Here is a 24,175-nt window from a genome sequence, read left to right on the forward strand (position 1 = left end):
TATGTAGTCTTTATGATTTTTTCAACGACCCTGTCCACAATAACGGATCAGTATCAGTTTGTCAGACCACAGTCTGGATGATTATGGTTACATGGAGCATCACAGAAGTAAACAAAAGGAGTCTTCTTCCTTGTCCATATACACGCTGAATGCTCCATAGGCACACACTCATACACACACACACACACACATACATAAACACAAACCGTAACTGATCCCATTCATCCTCAGTCAGTGCCCATTTATTTGTTTATGTGCTAAATCTGTCCCCAGTCATTTTATCATCATTCCGGTGCTGCAATTCATGCCCATGTCTCTTCGTGTTTGCTTCCAGGTTGCTGCAAAGGCAGCTTTCTCTATATCTGTGGATCATATCTGATTGATTAGGCATGACTCAGCGTTTCCAGCTGCGTCTCTACTTCCATAATCCTGGTGACAGTATAGCTAATTGATCATTGCTGAAATGGCATCAATCTGTCTCTTTGCACTGTGTTAGAAGTTTTTTCATTTTTGTTTGAAAATAGGCCAAATACCTGGCCTTTATTTAGCTCCTCTATTCACACTTTATAGGCTTGTTGGAGAGATTGAATTTCTGTGTTGGTTCAGAATCCACTTAGACACCAGTCCCGCAGGATATGCACCAATGTGTTCTCTCTTTTTTAGTCCATTTGACATTAGCCTGATTCTTGACTCTGCTCTCCTTTTTCCACCTACTTCCCTCCTTGTACCTTTTTATGTCTGTTCCCTTTTTCCCCCTACCATGACATCTTTTCTCCACCTTTCATTACTCCACTCAACCTTTCCCTCAGTCAGTCTTCCACTACCACGTGTCACACCACACACTGCACTCTTTAACGCTCCCTCTTTCATCTAGGTCTGTCCACAGTCACCCCTCTTGTTTTATAAGGTCTCTTAATTTCTTTTTTCAAACTTGTAGCCCTTGCTGTCTACACCACACTTTCTTCCAGTTCCTCACCTTTATCTTTTGCCTTTCCTTTCTCTTTAGCTTTGTCTCTATTTTTCTCTGTGTGTGTTTTGGCTGTGCTTGAAGGCATGGTGTTGGATTTGTACGAATGGAGAGCACTACGTGTGGGTCTCACGTGAAAATCTCCACTGCCACTGCTGGTGGTGGAAATGCTGTTCGTGGAGGCGCACTGAGCTAGCATGCCATGCAGCGACTGACTTCGTTTGCTCCAGATGACACTCAGACGCTTGGCGTAACTATAGCAGGTCGTGGCCGCCATGTTGCCCATGTCAAACGAGGAGCTACGTCTGTGGCGTGCAACGCTTAAGCCTGAGCTCTGATAAGCTGTTTTTGAATTATATCCGCCTTCTCTGCCTCCTCTGCGGACTACAACAGACCCTCCTGTGCTGAACCGCCGATCAGCGTGAGATGGGGGGACGAGGCTAAAGCCAGCCTGTTTTTCTATGTCTCTATTTGTGGAATGAAGTTTAGTCAGTGCTGCCTCTGACTGACGAGACTGGCGTGGCAGTGTAGATGGGGACGGCTTCCTGGGGGTGTAGTACATTGGCATCCGTTCAGTCTCTGGTGTATAAGGCGGAAGGGCTTTTTTTGATCCCACCCCTGCCTTTAGCTGCTCCAGATTCACTTTGGGCTTAGGCAGTGTTTGGGGTTTCTGAGTAGGAGACAGCTTTGATGATGACTCCACTCCTCCTCCTCCTTCTACACCTCTTTGTTTTTGAGGCAGCCCATTAGGTAAGACCACCATCATTACCTCCCCACTGCTATTTCTCTGTGAAAAGATGTTGGCTCCTTTCCCTGGCGCTGACGAGTTCGATCCTGAGCAGCCAACTTCTCCACTAGCGCTATGATGATTGCTGTGATTACTGCAGACCCGGTGACGCACCATAAGCGCCACGGTAAACACCAGTAATGTAACCACCACGATTCCGCCCACCAGAATGGTCAAAGTCCCACCCAGAAAATGGGCCTGGAGTGAACGGCAGTCTGGGTAATTATCCTTGGTGCTGAACTGAGCACACCCAAGAACTTTTGTAGCAGCCATGGAGGTGACCGTGTCATCAAAAATGGCCAAAACACACAGGTTATAGTCAGCTCCAGAGACCAAATTCTTCAGGAGGAAGCTGTTACTCGTAGAGGGCAAGATTCTGGAAAAAAAAACACAATAAATGAGTGAATTAGGACCAGAATGTAGCGAAAGAAAACCTGAGGCAGGCAAAGAACGATTTCTGAAATAGGTAAGAAGGAGGACTGAAAGGTGTTCAGTAGAGAAAAATTGATTTAATCATGCAGTAACCTACAATAGAATTATGAAAAGAAAGCATGACTGTTAATGTGTAATAATTTAGCTGCTATCAGCAGGGACTGCTTAGGAGAATAGAACACCTCAAGTGAGCCATACCAGAAGAAGAGTGATTAAGTGAATGACCTGTAAGAGAGACATGAAGAGGGAGGACTGGAGGAGGTGGGCATTAGCTGCCATAGCAAAATATTGTACTGCTACATGAAAAAGGTAAGCCATGAGTGAGCACTCAGAGGAGTGCGAGCGTGCTGATGCTCTATTTGTTCACCTTAATGTTCCACTTTCCTTTTTTTTTTAAAAGCACAGAGCAGTGTGCCATTGTCACACAAATGCATAACTAGAATAATGGGTATGTGCAAGCACTGGGGAAAAATACAACCCTACAATTGCACACTTCTGCCTTTGACAACCCTCTCGCCATGCCTCCCACACAGTACTTTCTCTCTCCTTGTTCCTGCATTGCTGAGATCACTCAATTATTCTTTCTCTTCTAATTTCACCCTTGCTCCCTTGCTGTGCTTATACCCTCTCTCAGTCTACATGACCTTTCTACCTTGTTCATGCTCTCCAGTTCATATGCTCTAATTTCTATGTATGCCATCCTCTTCATAGCCTCCACTAATTTCCCATTTTCTAATTGCACACCAGTGCTTCATCACTGACCCCTACCCCTCTCCTACCCCCACCCCCTTTTTCATTTCCGTCCTATTCTTTCTGCAACCCGTTTTTGCCATGCAATTTTCTTTTTTTCCTTTCTCACTCACTGGCTTTCTATTTCTCATACTGCCCAAGTAACTCGACCATTGAGGGTGGATTCTATTAAGCATGGTTCAGCTTTAAATTATGAGTTATTGGCCAAGGTCATCCAGGCTCTGCTCTAATATTTTTTTTATATTTATGGATTCTCTGAGTCAATGCAGCCTTGTTTTTCTTGTTGCCATCTATGGAACGAATGCAAGAGAATATTATAAAATATATATGTCCTCTCTGAGCCGATGAATGTCAGCACACAGAGTAATATCAATACTTCAATATCTTACTTACATGTGAATGAAAAGCTACAGACAAGTGCTTTTACTAAAGTCTTTTTGACATTCGAATTGACGAGTTTCAATAACATACAAATGGCATTACAAGATATATGTATTGTGTTTAGCATGACACATTGTATTGCATAAATTATTTAAATATAGTTCTCATAGGTCAGTACTTTTACTTCTTATACATATGTACATTAATAAGCAAGTAGGCTTGTGCAATCACTGCAGTTTAAATGTAAAAGTATTTTTTACTGGCTAAATATACATGCAGGTATTAGTATATTTGCTGAAGTACAGGAATGGCAGGAAAATTATATATATATATATATATATATATATATATATATATATATATATATATATATATATATATATACATATATATATATATATATATATATATATATATATATATATATATATATATATATATATACAATATATATCTTTTTTTATATATTATATATGCAGACAAGCACACATATATGGACTAGTTTGTAGACACCTGACCATAAGATTTGTATGTGCTTTTTGAACATCCCATGCCAAATTTAGTCCCAATTTGCACTCTACTGGGAAGAGGTTCCATTAGAATTTGGAGTGTGTTTGTGGATATTTGTGACCATTCAGTCACAAGGATTTTAGTAAATGTAGTGATTTAAGGTAAAGAGGCCTGGGGTGCAGTCAACATCCCAGTTCATCCCATAAGTGTTTAACAGGTTTGAGGTCAAAGCTCTAGATAAGTCCACTCAAGATCTTTTTCTCTAACCCATATAAAACATATTTTCATTGAGCTTCTTTTGTACACAGGGGCAGTGTCATGCTGGAACTGTTTCTGAAACAGATTTGAGTCTACTAGCATTTAAATTGTATGCTACCACATCCAAAGACATCCTACTGTGTGTGTGTGTGTGTGTGTGTGTGTGTGTGTGTGCGTGCGTGTGTGTATAAATATATATACAGTGGAACCCACTTATCTCGACCTCGGTTAACTCGCCAACCTTATTAAGTCGACGTTTTTGAAGTGGAACCGCCAAATTCTCGCTTTGTCTTAGCATTTTTTAATCAGTTATGTAGATTTTTTTATGTCGCCGAACCCTAATATCTCGAGCACAAGGGGGGGCAAATTTGCCACTTAACGTCGGTTATGTCAGGAATCCCCCTGCCACGCCCCTTTCGGCGGCATTCCCCGAAGCACCTTGCTTCTTCTCTGAACACTGAGCTCGTCGCAGTCATGCTGATCACACACACCTGACTCTCATTCACTCACTCATCCCATCTCCTATTTAAGCCCCTCACCTCCACACACTAGCGGTCCGTTATTGTTTGTGCATGATCGTATGTGTTGGTTCATGGCGGTCTGTGTAATCGCGTATACGTATCCCGCTACGTACCCTTCTTCTCGGACTCCGCATTCTCTCAACGGCACCCCGGATTACCCCGATCCTGCTGTTTTCCATGTTCACGCTGTCTGCAACACGTTTATCTGTTGCTGCCCAGCGCTGCGCTTTCCATAGCGTGGATCCGTGGATTCTCTACACGAACTGTCTCTGCTTTCACAGAACTTCGTGGACCACTGGATATTACTGCTTCTCTACAAGTATTAGTGGATTATCTCCTGAGTATTCTCAATAAACTTTCTTTGCGTTTACTTCGGCTTCCGCCTCCTTATCCGCATTAGAGGTTATCTCGATCCGCATGACCAATCAAACAAATCGCGGCAACACTGTTGTGTAAAAAAACCTCCAAAAACACGTGCATGCACATTCTCATTTAATAACGCACATCATGTACATAAAGAAATTTCCAGCACGTTAATAAATTGCCGCCATTTTGGTTTTCGTTCATCTCGATCATCGGTTATCTCAACGCTTTTTGGAGTCCCCTAGGCTGGCGACATAACCGGGTTCCACTGTACTGTATACTGTGTCTATATATATATATATATATATATATATATATATATATATATATATATATATATATATATATATATACCAAACTTCACAAACTCATATTTCTCATATGTAAGTGCTCAGTGTCTTTAGCTTTTGTGTCAAAACTTTAAGTGTAGTTAGGTTTTTGTGTCCACAGTATAAACATCGCATGAAGGTTTGTTTCTATTTCATCTTTTTCTTTTTTTTTTTTTTTTTTTACATAATATTCTTCAATCTAACATTGTGATTTAAAGCTAAGTGCTGTTCTGCATTTTGCATTCAGCAACTGTATTGAATACTTTGCATATGATACTTTGACCAGTAAGTCAAACAATATCAGATGTGCTAGCCTCATACATTTTCTGTTGATGATCACAAAACTCATACATAAATACATGCTTAAATCTGCTGCATATTGGTCAGTGTATCATTTCAGCGGCTGACAGCCACATATATAAAAATAAAAAAAGGCTGAAGAAATCCACATTTATATATATTATTTAATCCGGCAGGAGAACAAAAGCAAATTGGAAAGGGGGAGTGAGATAAAAACTACTAGGACTAATTGAATTGCAAGACAAAAATTCACTGACAAGTGAATGCATTAGAGTCTTAGCAGGAGAGCATAGCGGGGAATTGCAGTAGCTCAATCAACGTAAGTCACATGACCCCGCTTAAATGACAGCACAAACAGTGCACAAAGATTTGCTTTAGTTTAATATGCTGCAGACATCATCATCAAAAGAACTGCAGCTCCATCTGTAACATACAACAAGCAGCATTAAATAGGCATGTCATTCACATTCAGCTGATGTGAATGGCTGTTATATTATATGAGAAGCCTATTTTCTTTAACTACAGGAAAAATTTATTGTTTTATCAATTATTGTATTGTCACGTGTTGATCAGTATTAAGTTTTCTATACCGTTAGTTAAAAAATGTTTTGTTGAATATTAATATATGTATTAATATACCGTCTGCAGGAAAGATCTGAGAGAATACCAATACAGATGTAGACATGAGTATGAGTGTAAGGGGAATGTCTGTTGTGTTTAATTAGTGTTTAACAGCAAAACCTGACAATTATATTTGAGCACATGTGCCTTAGATGTACTGAATAACTCAAACATTGGGAGTTGACTTATACTCAGTTGAGCAATATTCATATTTGACGTCTTAAACCAAACAATATCTATTCATGGATTTTCTGGGATCTCCACTCAGTATTTGCAAATCACCTGTGTGTAGTTTATGCCTATGAGGTTGCCTTTTAACACAAACAAAAAAGAAGAAAAGGAAGAGAACATCTTTAATGTAATATGATGTAACATAAATGCAATAATGATGTAGCAAATGCAAAAAAAGGTACACTTGATTACACAGGAATAATGGCAATAATTAAAATAAATGCCTAATATATATATATATATATATATATATATATATATATATATATATATATATATATATATATATATATTGTATATTGCTAACTAATTCATGAATAATCCTATATGTACTTTTGCTCATGCATGAATCATACAGAAGTCATTGTAAATCAGTTTAATATATTAACCAAGCTCATCATTTGCCAGCTTATTAAATATTTCTTGTCCAGCAAATTATTTAGCATTCTCTGGTTGTATAACATGCTCTAATAGTTACAAGTGCAACTAAGTATAGCCATTCAATGAAAATTAAGATTAAACTGTTTTTATTGTTATATTTAGAATTGTCAAATAAATAAAGTTTTGTTGTTTTGTTGTTTTGTTGTTTTGTTTCATTTAATAGGCCCTGATGTAAATAAATATATATATATATATATATATATATATATATATATATATATATATATATATATATATATATATATATATATATATATATATATATATATATATATATATATATATATATATATATATATATATATATATATATATATATATATATATATATATATATATATATATATATATATATATATATATATATATATATATATACCATTAAGTGCCCTTCCTTATCTTACTCTCGCTCTCTTTCAATGTTTGATAAGCTCACATTAATGGTATTTTATTATTTCCTCGACACAATCTTAAAATTATGTTTAGAATTTTGACCTCAAATGAAATTCCATTGTGTTTTGAGCATTTATTATTCCCAAAGATGCATTTTACTGTGACATCCAACTCATTGCTTGATAATGCTGTACTGTAGCTCCTTCATAATTTTTGAATAGAGGTCTAAAAATCAATGTGCACAATTTCAGTATCAAATCCTCCCTGCATGCATTCAGTCAACACTAAATGTGGCCTCATAATAGGAACCATATTTTGTTATCTTCTTCTTCTTCTTCTTCTTCTTTTTCAGCTGCTCCCATTAGTGGTCGCCACAGCGAATCATTCGTCTCCATACCCCCCTGTCCTCTAAATCAGCCTCTTTCAAACCAACTACCTGCATGTCTTCCCTCACCACATCCATAATCCTCCTTGGCCTTCCTCTTTATCCTCTTTCCTGGTGGCTCCATCCTCAGCATTCTCCTACCGATATAAGCTATATTTTGCTATATATCTGTAAAATAGTTTTCTGTTAGTCGAATGCACCACTCATGGTTGTGGGTTTCAGAAGAAGATTCTGACCTTTTCTTCTGGTGCCTCTCAATGTGGTGAGTTTATATATAACTATGCAAATTTCGATTGAGAATAGTCACAAAAATCCATCCACACTTACACACACACACACACACACACACACACACACACACACACACACATACACACAGAAGCACTTGCTCACTGCAATGAAACAGACATGGGAGTGTCGCTAAGCTGGTGACACAGAAACACACAATTATGAGGACCCTAGAGAAGAATAAAAAAGAAATAGACCAGAGCGTTAAAGGATTAAGCGAGGTGTTGGTGTGGCTTTTTCCATTCACTGAACTTTTACTCCTTAAACATTATTATGCTCTAATAATCTAGATAATTCTTTAAAACTCTTTAAAACTTCTGTTCCTGTCCTTTCCTTCCCTCATTATTTCTCCATCTCTTGTTCCGTCTCATCCCTTATTTTGCATACAGTGTCTGCAGTAGCCACCTCTAAAAATTCTCGCTGCCCCTCCCAGTGAAAGACGATCAGGTTGAGTGTGGATGTCATCTCTCATTGATAATGTCTCCTAAGAGTGTGGATATATATTGAACATTTTCTGAAAATGTCTGGGAGCAACTAGGCTGAATCTATTGCTGGAGCCTTCATCAAGAGAAGTCATAGCAGAATACCAGAATAGAGTCTTGCTTCAGCATCAAGTTTAACATCCAGCTTAGGGCAACTTGGAGATGATGACAGGAATCAGACCAAACCAATTCAAACACATTACTACACCATTACACGAAGTGTATAGACTGTATGAGAATGCTGTGATTGACAATGTACATTGGCTGCATTTTACACCTACAATTACATCAGTACGGTCACACTAATGTGACCATAAATTCCTCTAAGACACACAGACCTGATTTTTAGAGCTGAGTAAACAAAAAAAATACATTTTAAATAGGGTTCAGGTCAATTATAAATTAGATTTGTTCATGCAACCTGAATACAGTGATCTAAACACAACTGAACAGAACTGACACGTCACCACACATGCAAATTACACTGTTTGTTTCTTTCCTGCACCCACACATCTCTCAGGACAAACGTGCCAATGTTAACTGAGAAAAAGCGATACATTTGGCCGGCTTTGCCTTTTCATGCGAATAACGAACAGCTGACAAGCTTCCAGCCAACATCCAGTGCAAATCATCATTGTAATTTATTGCTAGTTCCTTCAGTTACTATTAAATATATACAACTTATGTGTTGATTATTGTGAGGTTTCTTTCAAGGTCTGTTTAAGACACATATAGACATGAAAGGAAGTCATTAAGGCTAAAAGATTTAATTTTTTAGAACATTTTAAAACATTTCTTTTGCACCTGCACAAATAATTAGAATATAATACTATCATAGTCTATTATAATGAACATAGAAGTACATGATTTTACTCAGAAACATTGTGCTAAAGATGACATTTTTCATTCATCTGTCCCTTTGCATAATGTACATAACAGTAATAAAAAACTATGGTCAACATAAAACATTTAAACAATTTTTTACAATTAAGTGTACTTTTTGATCAATATAAAATGTATTGTGACAGTATTAAATGCAGTACATGCATAATATGGTGGTTGCAACGGTAAAACTTTGTGGATTACTCACCGGTACACCAGAGTTTCATCTGCAGTGCAGTTATACTGTATCTGGTACATCCAAACCAAGAATGTGCTTGAAAGTCGGCCTATATCCCACCGAACCTGTGCTGAGGTTGAGGTCACCCCCTGTACCTCGACGAACTGGTCTTCTCCTCCTTCACTTACTCCATCCTCGGCCTCAACTTCTTCTCTCCCTTCCTGTGGGTCTGTGTTAGTGTCCTGACTAGGGGTCTGCCCATTGGATGTTTTTCCTCTGGTAATATCTGATGAGCCTGGGTCACGAGCTAAAGACACTGTCCCATTCCCTCGGTGAGGAAGAGGGATGACCTTAAGGTCGATAAGCGCAGTGGCCTCACCAGCAGCATTGATTGCAATGCAGGTGTAAGCACCATCATCACGGGCCACAGTCACTAAGAATTCAAGTGTTCCATTACGGAATGAGGTGGTACGACTAGAGTTAGCAATAATCCGATCATCAGGTGAGACCCAGTGAACCACTGGTTCAGGGTCTCCAATAGCTCGGCATTTGAGCGTCGCCTTTTGGCCCTCTAAGACCCAGAGTTTGTGTGTATGACGAGTGATAAGTGGAGGCTCACAAGTAAATTCCTCCTCAGGTATTGACCAAAAGTAACGTCCTGCCAGGTGAACTGGTGTAGCGCAAGTCTCCATATCATCACTCCGAATTAGTCTCCGTAACCAAAGCAGCTCACAGTTACAGTGCAAAGGGTTTCCTCCAAAGTTCAAACTGATTACTGAGTTGTAGGGAGTAGGGCTAATTACTCCTGTCTGAGATCTGGCAAACAGGGGGTCAGGTGGTAGAGTCTGAAGCCGATTAGAAGTCATGTCTAGCCGAGCAAGTTTGTAGAGCTCACCAAATGACCCTTCTTCAATCTGGTCAATAAGGTTGTGGTCAAGATTGAGCGTATGCAAGCTGGCCATGTTTTGGATGGCCTCCCATGGTGCTTTGCGCAGATTATTGTAAGACAAATCCAAGTCTTCCAGCGTGAAGAGAAAATCATCAAAGGCATCAGAGGAAATGTTGATAAGCTGGTTGTTATTTAGAATGAGGTGCTGTAGGTTTAACATACCCACCAAGTCTCTTGGACCAAGTGCCGTCAGTCGATTTCCATCCAAGTGCAATGAACGGAGACTTTCAAGATCTGCGAATGCCATTGGCTTGATGTAGCTGATGGTGTTTCGTGACAATGTTAAATCCACCAAGCCGGTCATGTTGACAAAGTCCATGCCACCCACTTCTCTAATGAAGTTGTCAGCAAGGCGGAGTTCAACAGTCCTGCGGTCAATGTTTAGTGGAACAAAGAGGAGGCCCTTGTCTGCACACAGTGTGCTCAGAGACTCTGAAAGGTTCCGGCACACGCAGTGAAAAGGGCATGAAGACACCACGCCCCACGTTTCCCCTGCCAGAGCTCCAGGTAACCGTCCAATCAAGGCAGGTAGCAAGCAGGCACATGTGACCAGTGTCAGCCAGTGAAGTGAGGGTAGGGGTGAGCTTGGGAATGGTATGGAATGGGCCAGAAAACCGCAGGGGTATTTTGGATAAAGAGGTGTTTCTGATGGGACGAGTTTAGGCTTAAGGATGGATGAGTAAGAATGGATTGATGGATGAAAAGAGAGAGATGAAGAAGGTGTTTTACTTGGATGGTGATGTAAAATGAGTGATGGGTTTGATTTTTCAGATTTGGGGGGTAGGGAGGCTTGCATGGTAGAAGGGGGGTAAATCCACAGACCTAGAGAAAAAGAGAAAGAAAAGAAAATCTTAGCTTTTCATCTTTTGTAACATTTAACTAGAAATGTCAGTCTTTTTCTTTCTTCCTAGGACTGCAATAGAAAATGTGTGATCATGCATGTTTATCATTTGTTTCACACTGTGTTTAATCCTTGCTGCAGTGAAGAAAAAAACTTATATGCATTAAGTTCTCAATATGTGGCTTATGGGGCATGAAATTCCAGCCTAGCAGAGTCATCAAGAGCTATATTTGGAATGTGAAATATACACATTATGTTGGTTGCAACAGTGACTTATCCACAACCCAGGCAAAATAAGACAACTGTAACTGAACCCTGCAGTGCCTGATCCTCTCTCTGCCACTGGAGATCTACACATCCATACGGCTAAATAGCTCTATTCAGTTGTATAAACCCTACCTGACATGAGAAGATGTCACCACGGAGCCTTTTCACTCAGCTTATGCCATGTAAGTGCCATGAACAGCTTTTAAAACATGGCCTGTAAATATGAGCTGCAGTACTGTATATGCCCAAAGAAAGGCTTTGAATCTGTAAATTATACAGTTATTTTTAATGTAGCTTTCCCACACACACACACACACACACACACACACACACACACACACAGCCCACAGTACAGTTTACCTAAAACTACTTCAGACTGAACCCTCTGTAATGTGAGCTGAGTCATGGAGGGAAAATCCTTCCAAGATGAAAGAGACGACTGACTTTAGCTGTGAAAAGAATGTTAACCATTGTATGCAGCTTTAACACATCTAGCTAATTCTGTCTTTCAGTATCACTTAATGCTTGGTTGTGTGTAATCAGGGAGTTGCTGCTAAGAAAGCAGAAAACAAAATCAAAATGTGTTTGCCAGAAGCCCTCAGCATACATAACACAGTGCTACAGTTTTGCAATAAACAAATTTGGTAACATTATTATAGGTAAAATATATTAGCAAACCAAAAAGCATTTCATTTATTAAACTGGGTCTTTCTATCAGCAAAGCAAGAGTCATTAATTAACCTATATTATGAGCGAGTAAGCATTAGAATGAAAAGGAGACAAACATAAGCTGACCAGAGCACCTCACACCAAGGTGTCTGCTCCATTTGTGTTATGATAGATTTGCATTGATATTGTGCCCTCCCAAGACTTTCTCCTCCTCGTCTATCTAATCTCATTCACTCTATCACGGAATTGTTCTGTACAATGCAGTGCTTATCGCACACCGCTTCTTCCTTCCTTCTGCCCTTGGGGTAACGTAAAGCAATTTAGCATTGCTTAAGAAAACAAAAACCCTCCCTCCTCTCTTCTTTCCTTCTTTTCTCTGCTCCCTCACATTGTCTCTTGCCTTCATATTCTTTCTCTTACTCTCTCACACAACCTCTTTCACTTTCTTTTGGCCTTTGTGTCTCTATGATGCTATAAGTCACCCACAGAGTGAAACGCTAAAGCAACTTTTGTCCTGTTCTTCCTTAGTTTATCGATCCACAGTGACAGAATAAAAAAGCAACCCTCTTTTCACATACTCAACTTCCTATTCCTACTCCCCCTCTGCCCTTTTCCTGAGTCATTTTCCCTGTGTTTGTTTGTTGCGCATGAAATAAAGTGTGGTAATCCCACTGTATTTATTGCTGCTTTGTATATCCAGAAGGTCCATAATGCATCAGTGTGTTGTGTTTTGCTTGTGTGTGTGTGTGTTTGTGTGTGAGTGAGTGATGCATTTTAAGTCAGGTTTTTAATGCAGTGTCTTGCCAGGCAGTCAGAGTCAGTACATTTTTCTGCACTTAGCAACCCCCAGTTTGGCATTTGCCACCATACACTTCTTCCTGTGTTGAAAATCACTGCACTCAGTGTAGTACTGCACTTAGCATCTCTTGCAATTCCACTCAAGCATCCCCCATTGAACATACATATATACACACACAAACACACAAAACACGACTATCCTTTAGCTTCAGGTTCACAGTTGTCCTCCAGCACAGCCAGTCACAACACCATGTGACAGAAAGCTGTTTTGTGCAGCACCACAGTGGAAGGAATATACTTGTATGACCTCTGTAGACTCATATAAACTGCAGTGATTTTGTGTACATGCTGTAGGGAACAAAAGAGACTCCTGGGTAAAGGGGAATTCTGTGATGGAAAGTAAACGAGTGCTGTGGCAAAACTGGTTGCTGCTTTTTCAATTACAGTGCTGTTCTTCCCAGCCTTTTCTGCAATGCCCCGTGACTACTGCTGGCTAGCCATGTCCTGTGCTTTAAATCCTGCTCCCAAACACACATGGCTTTAATCATTCCCTCAGATGTTTGACTATAAAGATGAAGAATCAAAAGAGGGCATCTCTATCAGGAGCTGTTCAAGTGCATTGACACATCAGATGTCGAGTGAAGTTTGTGTGGTGTGTTGCACACACTATTAGCACTAGTTGCACCTTGTGAGTGCCAGTTTGGCTGATATTTATGTTAATTTTAGTGTTCAAGGTCAGCAGGAATAGGATTTTTGCAGATTGGCTTATGAGCCGAGCGGATCTGTGAAGGAGAATTGGCCACAGCAAGCAAACAACTCAGATCTTGTTTCTCAACCTCCGCTCAACTTTTATAGCAGGCCATATTTTTGGAATGAAATTGATAGAGCATAGCAGTTAAACAGATTGATAGTGACATGAAAACAGTATTAAGGCGTGTAAGAATGAGGAAAACTGTGTGCCAATATGATATTAGATGGCATACACATGATATAACACATGATTATTTAGTTGAATATGTGTGTAAGGTAACAAAAGAAATTTCAACCCCTCTCCTGCTCTCTCATATGCTGTTTGAGATATAAAACTATAACACACTACATACACAACACTGTGATTTTAAAGGTCAATAGAGACAGACCGATTTAAACGCTTATCCAGAATGTTCTCCTCAATTTCTTTATACAGCTCAAACACTTTTTGTGACATTTGAGACATAACCAATAACACAACACTGGCTAACTGTGGCCTTTTCTTGCACTGTCCTCCTTTTTTAAAGGTGCCCTGATTAGGGATTGTTCTACCCAGACCTCATTAGGTAAAAGTAACCCAGTCACCTTCAGGCAATGCTTCATTGCACACACTCGAACATTGAGCCTTTAACAACAAACAGACAACTTTCAGCAATATATATATATTTTTTTTACGATGAGGTTACATTTACATTTATTCATTTGGTAAAGACTGTTATCAAAACCAATTAACACCCAAGGCCAAATTTAAAGCACACACAGAACCCTTAACGATGCAAATTTTCTAAAATTGGCGGCAACCATGAACTGGATAGTTACAGCAAAGAATAAATGGCTTGAGTAAGTGCTAGTTCTAGAGAGTGTTTGCAAAATTGCAAATTATACACCCTTCTGAACGGGCATAATTCGCAGCAAGGTGCCGAGAAATACATGGAACCTCCAGCAGCATGGGTCATCAATCACCTCAACAATTCAGTCACCTTCGATTACTCTTTAATACTTCTTTCCTTTTTTCTTTTTTTTTTTCTTTCTCCTCATATTTAATTGTACCTAGAAATCTTTCATGCGTGAGAAGGAAAATTGAAATGATGAAAGGTCAGGTCAAGTACATTTTAAATGATTAGTTAAGAAGCCACTTACAGTATTTACTCAGGCAAGACTTTATTCTGCCCACCTTATAGCCAACTCCTACTTCATTATTATCATTTTGCTGCATGTAATTTTCTGATGTCAAGTCAGCTTTGTCCCTTACTAAAAAGTCACATGATCTGCACTTGTGATTAAGCACATGTGGATAATAGATACTTCACATGATGTGCTTTTTTGTTGTGCATCTGAATCCATTTTTCCACATCACGCATGCTTCATGTGTACATATTCGTTTTTCATCTTTTTTTTCCCTCTTATATGATTGCATATTGTTCACATGACGTTAAGTGTGCTATTTCAGGATAAAATGCATTTTCACATGATAGTTACATGATCACATAACATGCATTCAACAGCATGTGCCAAACCTACGGTCACATGTGAAATGTACGTGATCCTTTTTTTTTTTCTATAAGGGTGAATCTCCAATCTACTATAGTATGGCCATGTGGATTTTCTAAAGGTCATGCATTATTAATCACAAGACTGCATCGGCTTGAAAACTATCCCCAGTGCTATTTTTACCCATCTCTGTTCCACTCTCCCAGCTAACATTCAACTTCTCCATCTTCCTGTTACACAAACACACACGGATAAAACTCTGACGCCTGTCATCTATCAGTACCTCTGCGATTTTACGATGAAGGATGAAGGAGAGGGAATGATTAATTAAAAAAGGCACATGGAGAAAGAAAGACTGAATAAGGACATTTCTGACAGAAAGAAAAAGACAGCAAGACAGCAAGAGATGACTCATGAACATAACACCAAAAACGCAAAAAAATAGCAGATTATGAGCGTTTGTTTTTCGAGCCAAGGGGACAGAATAAAAAGAACTCGAGTGTGAATAAGAACTGGAGTGTGAATGTTTTCATATTTGGTAAATCACACACAGAAAGAGAGCGAGAGTAATATAAGGAGGGGCACCCTTAGGCTTGTGCGACATATTAAACACAACCAGACAATTTTAATTTAGTCCTAACCCAATACTAACAATTTCTGTGCCAGATATACACACTCGCAAAAGCTGTCTTCTATTCTAGTCTACCTTTTCTCATGTTCACTTCAACCCTTTGCCAAAAATAGTCAGCCTTTTCTCAGTTTTTTTGGTGTTGTTTTGTTTCGTCTGGTCTTTCTTTGATGTGATCCAGCAGAATAATTCGAATCACACCTGAGGTTTTCAACTGATTTTACGCTTCTGCGGATCAGTCATCCAGCCATGCAATACTTATCCACTCTAATATGTACCATAAACTCTAATTATCAAGTGCAATTAGGGCTAAAGGCAACAAAAAAAAAGCCTTTTCCTGTGCACTTAATGTGACATGAAATTAGGATTATATGACAAAGCAGACTGTATTATGAGCAATAATTGGTTTAATTTAGTCCACACACAGACAGACACATGCACACATACTTGAAATAATTACTATTGAAATAGCCAATAACAGAGCAGCAGGAATCCACACTGGCATAAATGCTTCATTTGATTGGTTAGTGGTGTGCAGTGATGCTGGACAGCTACGTACTGTATATTACAATTTACTGTGTGTGAAGAGAAATGGGTGGCTGTGGGGCAAATAGCATTTACAGTGTACAGCCAATGACCTGTGAACTTTTGCTTTGTTGCGTTTATGTGAAAGAAAACGGCTCATTGTGATTAATGAGTCTGCACTTTACATGTATTTAGATCCCATTTGTTACTTACATACAGTACCACAAGGCCTCGTTCTGCTTTTTTCGAAAGAAGTACACACACACACACACACACACACACACACACACACAGTTCTCTTAAACAAGTCGGATGTCTTGCCAGTGATCGATGCTAGTAAGTGACTGATTGAATCTTCTAACTGAAGTGCAACTTTTTGTCTGGGACAAATATGTAAATTGCTCATTTCTATAGAAGTCATTCATAAGCACGGCCTTCAGGACAATCATTTCGGGATCAATGATTACCAAAGATGTTAAAATTCCAGCACTGGCAACCTCTGACTCTTACTTTCTCACACACACTGAGGCTGTCAATGTCACTATAAAATGGATTTGAACGTTGATTACTTACAATCAATTCAATTAATCATGAACATATAATGTCAAACATTAGCTCTGACATTATGCACTCACGTCACATATTATTTACAGAGAGAAAATTGGCTTTCCTACTCAAGCAAAGAAATTCCCAAAATGATTATTTAATTTTGTTAGAAATGAAATTAAATCTATCATTTTGATCATAAACAGCCTGATTTACTAATTAGTGTGATTTATTACTCACAGTCATGTTTTCTTTTTGGAATAGGTCACTAGATTTTGCATATTGTAGGCAACCTGAAATGCCAAGTAGCTTCTCAGTTACTTTGCTGTATATGCTCATTATGAAGAGTGTAGTGGAATATGAAAATGTTCATTAAATTCGGATAATGTTTCCTACACGTATACTACAAGAGGTACTGTATGAAAAATAGAATATTAATTAGTTATTGTTTTCTAATTTTTCATTATTTACAGGGAAACTAGTGCATCGCTGATAAGCAGTGTATATCTGCAGTATACAGACACTCTCTCAAAGAATTCAAAAGAGCAAAGTCACTAATGAAAAAAGAACCATTCTGGCTTATTGAGCACCCAAATCAAACCATATCTTTATAATAGTTCTGTATAAACCAATAAAATATGCTCTCATACTGTATATTGAGATGATCTATATAGTTAATGCAGAGTGTGTTCTTCGCACAGAGCTGCCTCTCTGCAGGGATCTTTTCCCCCAAAAGTAATCATTTCAATGTTAATTTGATTTTAAATCTTCATTCAGTGTGCATGTTTATTAGTCTAAATTGATGCTTGACTTTAAAACATACAGTAATTAACTTGCTTAAGAAGAAGATTCAGAAAGCTTTCCAGAAAGTTCCACAAGGCATCTGGATCAAGTGTGGATGTTGGGTTCTGCAAATTGATGTTAGCTGTTAGAACTTTGTCTATGAGAAATAGCTGCTTCTTGCATCTGCAACAAGTTTTTTTCAGTATTTTTTTAGGATTTTTTAGGGCATAGAGGTGGGGGTTAACATTAAAACGAATAAAAAAATAAATACATACAGATAATGGAACTCCTAGTATTTAGCGCACTATGGCCTATAATTCGCAATTTGGGATTCAGGCGCAGAAAGAACATACTGTAAGTGTTTGATTGATTTTTAATATTATATTTAGGACACGTCGATCACTTAATTAAATGCTAGCTCAGTATAAAGAATGCATGCATTTATTCAGCCCCATCTTCTGAAATCAACAATTGCTGTGCCAACGTGTTTAAGAAATTCTTTCAATTAAGACTAAGTGACAGAATGTAAAACTTTAAATGTTAAATGCTCTGATGTGTATGCATTCTATGAATTTATAAATTATGAATATATGAATAGTATTAGAAACATTAATTGTGTTCTGAGAGGTCTAACACACACATGCATGTATGTCTGCATGCACATACACACACAAAACCCTCATACACACAGGGAAAAAGGATGAGCTTGGTGGGACAGCATCCAGAATGGTTAATGATGTGAAACATTTGGCACAATTGTGCAGGTCTATAATAAATGCTGATTTTGGTGACATCCCCCCCCACCTCTGTATTTTTGTCCCTGTATTTTTTTCACATAGCCGTCTGGCCCCTCTCATCAAAACCTGCTGTTCATGCACTGCTACATGCTAAATGCTAATTAACCCACATTCAGGCCATAGGGAGTGGAGATATGGCAGAGCAGATAGAGCCCATCACCGCATGCCTTGTTAGGCACGGATAGACTAGATGACAGAGGAACGCCATCGGAGAGGAGGAGACGAAGAATCACAGGATCGTTTTTTTAGCGTGGGAGCTAATGGGAGTGGTAAGAAAGATGAGCTCGTTTGGGGAATAGCGTTGAGCGACATAAACGGATTCCTGTTCCCTAAGGGGACAGTGTGAGAGAGAGAGAGAGAGAGAGAGAGAGTGTCGTGTAGGCGGTTAAAAACACAGGGTGATGGCATTGATGTTGGCATGGCAACAGTGGGCACACTTACCAGCCCTAGTGCCACCTCCTTCCCTCCGTTCTCTTTAGAGACAGAAAGAGAGGACGACAGAGAGAGAGAGAATCCTGCTGCGCAAAGTGTCCTTTGTGTATGAATATGCATGGAGCAGATCGTGCTCTAGGACGTGAGGAGATAAACCCCTTCAGCCTGGTGTATGAGCGTGCATGTGAGAGAGCGGGCATGTGAGAGAGAGAGAGTGTGTGTGTGTGTGTGTGTGTGTGTGTGTGTGTGTGTGTGTGTGTGTGTGTGTAAATAACTGATAAATCTGCTAATGTCAGGAATTTCTCTTCCTCATTTTTTTATACAATCAGTCCTGTAATACTGGCATAGATCCTGCTGTGTGATTATAATAGAGAGAAAATGAGAGAAATCATTAGAGTGGTGAAATATGAACTGGCCTTCTGAAAATGAACAGAGCGTAATCTGAAAATGACTATTTCTGCACAGTCACATCTGTTTTTAATTTAACTGGTGTTTGTGCAGTTAAACCATCTGCACAAGTCAAGTCATGCATGCAGTGGCATCTGTGTGCACTATCACATGAGCGGCCAACTAGATCTGATTGAAATTATGTCGAATTTTCAACTATTTTGTTTTATTCCTTAGAGAGGAAGCTGAAGCCATAATCATAGCTACAAACAGTAACCTGTGAAAGTCAGTTTTCTTGAATCTTAATGGGGTAGCCATGGTTGGTAATAGTGTCTTTGGAAAAGCATGACAATAACATTCTGGAGCAATGATAAGAACAGCTGACTCATGCTAGTAGTAGCTGAATTAATAAAGCATTGGACTACTGTTCTAAAAGCTAAAACTTAATCTTCTCTTCCACTGTATAAATGTCAAAATAAAATATATTGTTTGTAGGTCACCCTGGATAATGGTGTCTACCAAATTCTGTAAATGTAAATTTGAAAACACTGTAATGTATTAAGTAATGTATTGGTTATCTATTTGTTCTACGAATAGCTTGAAATTTGTCACAATGTTCTCAAGGTGTCTAAAATGTATGTTCTTGTTTCTGTCTTTTCTTCCCTATATAACAGTCAAATAACCTTTTCCCCTAAAAGTCAACACATTATGGCAACATTAACAAAAAAGTTATAAACAAACAATGGGATACATGTGAATGTTCCTATACACCAAAACCAAAAACCTCACAAAAACAAGCAATTTTTTGCACCTTGAATTATGTTTATACACATGGCATTGTGTGTAGGCCTATGTACAATTACTGAATGTGTACTTTGTGTAATTACACTCGTTTATTCTGTGTAGAATGAATGCCATCCATCCATCCATCCATCCATCCATCCATCCATCCATCCATCCATCCATCCATCCATTTATCCATCCATTAATTCATTCATCCATTAGTCTAGCTAGGTTTATTCCCTATAACCTTTTTCAATATACATTTATCAATAATGAGCAAGCCAGAGGAAAGAGTGGCACGGAAAAACTCCCTGAGACATCTGAAGAAAAAAAATTATCAGAACCAGGCTTAAAAAGGAACCTCTGCTCATCTGAGTGACACCAAATATTCTTTTAATCTAGTTTTATCATTATCAAAGTTATCAGTATTCACTGATGGAGACTGATGTGTCACTGATAGAGTGCAAAACTATTTATGACAATTGTAGTCCTAAACCAAAGTATAGTAGTATAAATCTGAATAGCAAATGTTACAAATGAATTTACAAATGGACAAATAATGTTCACACACTCTTCCATTCCCATTTTTAAACAGACATGGGGTATCTAAATCAGAAAGTGAGCAGCATAGCACCAGGAACACATCATGCAGAACATTATAAGATACTGTGAATAAGATGATTAGGCAAAAAGTATGAAATGAATGCAATTTATAAAAAGTAGATGAAAATTCTTGATATCTGGCAACCTAAAGCTAACAGTATATTTATTTGTCGTATTGCTTATTATTAGTTAGAATTTTTAACCACACATTACCTTTGTTGTCTGTGTCAGTCACAAGACTCAATCAGCTCATGCCTGCAGTCATAAGTTTGTTTCCAGGCCTTTGTGTAGGTGCGTATGTGTGTGTGACTGAGCCCATATCCATGTCCAGGTGTATATCCTCTTTTCAGAGCGGATTGTCTGTCCTCTCCACACACACATACACACATGTACACCCAGATTTAAATGGAGATAGGTCTGTGGTTACACATTTGTATCCATGTAAGCTTTGCTGTGAAATGCGCTGAACTTTATTCACAGTTTTTCCAGAATGTTCTCAGGGGTCATCACACACAGCACATTTCCTCTTGTAGTCTTTCAGGCTCTGCTGTCGCTCTCCTTTTCCCCCTCACACTTCCTTCTTTCCACCTGCCTCTTCTGTACATCGATTCATTTGAATCTGCTTATGCTCATCACTCATTTTTCATTTTTGGCATCTCTTTTCTTTTTAAAGAATCTTCTTTTTGCTTCCAATAGTCTCGTGGTGCAAAGTATCAGCGAAGCCCATTTACAGATCCTTAACGTCCTCTAACAGAAAAATGTCTCCTATGACAAGAATGAGAAAATGAGAGTAATTAAGAAAGGCTAGAAAGTATAGAAAAGACAATACAGTCCTTGAAAAAAGCTATCTATATTTAAAGAGTCCAGTAGGAGCAGGTTTACATGAACACATTATTTTTCCCATTACAGCACTGTTTCCTCTACTTTACATTCAGTTCCATCTTTCTCACTGTCACACACACACACACACACACACACACACACACACACACACACACACACACACACACACTCACTCTTTCTCACGCACACACTCTCTGTTTACCTGTATGTTCAGTGCTAATGTCAGGCCAACATGGTCTCACCTAATTCAACAGCAGTAGCATCGATTATTTCCTTAAATGTCAACAGAGAGCTTTTCTGGTTTTCTCTCTTTCTCTCCTTTTTTCAACTTTCTGTCTCAAGGGCTCTCTACCTGCCTTCCTTTTTCTGCTTTTCTATGCCTGTCTGTCTCTCTGTCAATTTTTCAGTTTGTCAGTCGATCTTCCTCTCTGTCTCTCTTGTTTTCTCTTTTTTTCTCACTAACTTTCCCAGCTTCCATATCTCGTACCCAGCCCAGTTTTCTGTGCTCTCCAACTTGTCAATCATCTTGAGCTCATCAGCCAACCTTCCGTCAGAGTGCCATAGAGACAGCAGAGTGTGTGTGTGTGTGTGTGTGTGTGTGTGTGTGTGTGTGTGTGTGTGTGTGTGTGTGTGTGTGTGTGTCGTGCATGCATATAGCAAGAATACAGAGACATACAGAATACAGATAAATGATGAAGTAGTTACAATAATTTCACAGGTATGTGTATGTATGTATATGTATACACAAAAAGATTAATCAGCTTTCAATTAAAATGCATTCTTTATTTGTTTTTATATCCACCTTTAAGTCCATCATCTACCTATTTATTTGTCAATCCATTTTTTCACTGGAACATACACACTATCTCCCCTTAGCTTTCTCTCCACCCAAGCCAGAATAGGACATCTTCATTACTGTCACTGGCCCCTTTTCAACATCACTGTCATCTCCTCTTCAAATGATCACACACACACACACACACACACACACACACACACACACACACACTAACCTGTTCGTTGAACACATTGAACCTTGACTGAAGAATAGTCCTGAGAGACAGCAAAGTCAGACAAATCACTTCCTTTAAAAGAGAGAAGACCTTTTCTCCCTCTCTCCTGCTCTCTCTCTCTCTCTCTCTCTCTCTCTCTCTCTCTCTCTTTCTAACGATCCCTCGCTCTTGCTCTCACCAGCTGTATGCCGCTGAATCTGTTCAGAGGACAAACCCCCTCTTTTTTCATCCCTCCGTCTCCCTCCTCGGCCGTTGATTGAATTTTAAGTCATTTTTAATCCTGTGGATCAGAACAGGTATCCAGAAAACAGGATAGAAAAAAAAGGAAAGAGACATGACGGATGCTATCAAGGCAGTCTTTGACGTGGCAGTTATTTTTAGCAGTTCCCATTCGTATTTTGCTTTTTCTTATTCCAATTGTCCTCGCTTCGTCAGATTGACTGTTTGTTCCTGGTAGTTGTTTCTTTCATTTATCCCCCCCCACCTGCGAAAGTCTGCAAGTGGGGCAGTGCGAGAACAAGCGCAAGAACGAGAGAGAAGCAACTGTGCTCGGCGCATCTGTTACAGCGTCTGATACAGGGAGAGAGGGAGGGAGGATGCAGAGGGAGAGAGAGGGAGAGAGAGGGAGAGAGAGAGTGACAGAGAGAGAGAGAAGAAGGAATGGATAGAGCAAGCAGAGTAAGTGAGGAAGGGAGGGAGGAGCACCTTCAGCAGTATTTGACGAAAGAGCGAAGAAGGGGAGCGATAGAGGAGCAAAACTGAGAGATCAGTGCAGAACAAAACAGGAAGGAATAGAATGAAGGACACGAGCGGTTAGATAAAGCAGCACTTCAGAGACATTCAAGACTCCCCACCGAAGAATCGCTCTGTAGCTGGAAACTTATGTTTAATTAGAGTTTAGTCTCTTACTGTGTGTGTGTGTGTGTGTGTGTGTGTGTGTGTGTGTGTGTGTGTGTGTGTGTGTTGAAATGTGTGTGTGTGTGTGTGTGTGTGTGTGTGTGTGTGTGTGTGTGTATACATTGAGATTGAACCCCTGACAGGCCATATTCTTGTCATGTTCAACATTGGCATATAGCCATAAATGAACATATCTGTATTTGTGTGTGGATGTGTCTATGTGTGTGTGTGTGTGTGTGTGTGTGTGTGTGTGCGTGTGCGTGCACTTGAGCGTGCGTGTGCGTGTGGTTTGAGTATCAGTTTTCTGTTTCAGTAAGTCGTCTCTCTCTCTCTGTGTCTGTCTCTGTATATTTGTCCTGCCTTATTAGCTCATATTGGAATAGATGATGTATGAACAGCTCAAATTTACATTTACGCTGTGGAGGCAAATGTACACACACACACACACACACACACACACACACAATCTGTATTGAGAGGAGGGGTACAAGGTTTCGACTTTCAGCTCCTTCTTGTTTGATTTAAAGAATGATTTTTCATTCTCAGAAAAGCTGTGTATGTGCTCCATTAACTTTCATTTATTTGAAGCGAGTTTTCTTCCCCTTTCCACTTTACTCCCTTTTCACACTCACTAACCCTTCATTTTAAAAATGTTAAAACTAATAAGATCAATT

General features: G+C 39.1%; 2 protein-coding genes across 3 annotated transcripts in view; one reads left to right on the top strand and one right to left on the bottom strand.

Annotated features, from left to right (window-relative positions):
- LOC124386939 (leucine-rich repeat and fibronectin type-III domain-containing protein 4) lies at nt 1-23,169 on the bottom strand. 2 transcript variants are annotated; one of them, XM_046850995.1, is made up of 4 exons: nt 22,783-23,169; nt 20,962-21,513; nt 9,530-11,270; nt 1-2,130 (listed from the first exon to the last, which is right to left on the bottom strand). In XM_046850995.1, the coding sequence occupies exons 3-4, from the start codon at nt 11,242-11,244 to the stop codon at nt 948-950; spliced, it is 2,898 nt and encodes a 965-aa protein (XP_046706951.1). In that variant the 5' UTR covers nt 11,245-11,270; nt 20,962-21,513; nt 22,783-23,169; the 3' UTR covers nt 1-947. The 2 variants fall into 2 exon arrangements, with proteins under 2 accessions (XP_046706951.1, XP_046706950.1); XM_046850994.1 differs by having other exon boundaries at nt 22,605-23,169.
- The window catches only part of pcxb (pyruvate carboxylase b), a 193,881-nt gene that overhangs the window by 112,184 nt on the left and 57,522 nt on the right, over nt 1-24,175 (top strand). The window lies entirely within an intron of this gene.

This window comes from Silurus meridionalis, chromosome 6, assembly GCF_014805685.1.
Source record: "Silurus meridionalis isolate SWU-2019-XX chromosome 6, ASM1480568v1, whole genome shotgun sequence".
Lineage (NCBI taxonomy): Eukaryota > Metazoa > Chordata > Actinopteri > Siluriformes > Siluridae > Silurus > Silurus meridionalis.

Excerpts from the sequence above, each read along its gene's own strand:
- LOC124386939 (XM_046850995.1), bottom strand. The coding sequence starts at position 11,244 with ATGCAAGCCTCCCTACCCCCCAAATCTGAAAAATCAAACCCATCACTC. Across the intron at positions 2,131-9,529 it reads GATGAAACTCTGGTGTACCG|AATCTTGCCCTCTACGAGTA; the intron begins GTGAGTAATCCA and ends TTTTTTTTCCAG.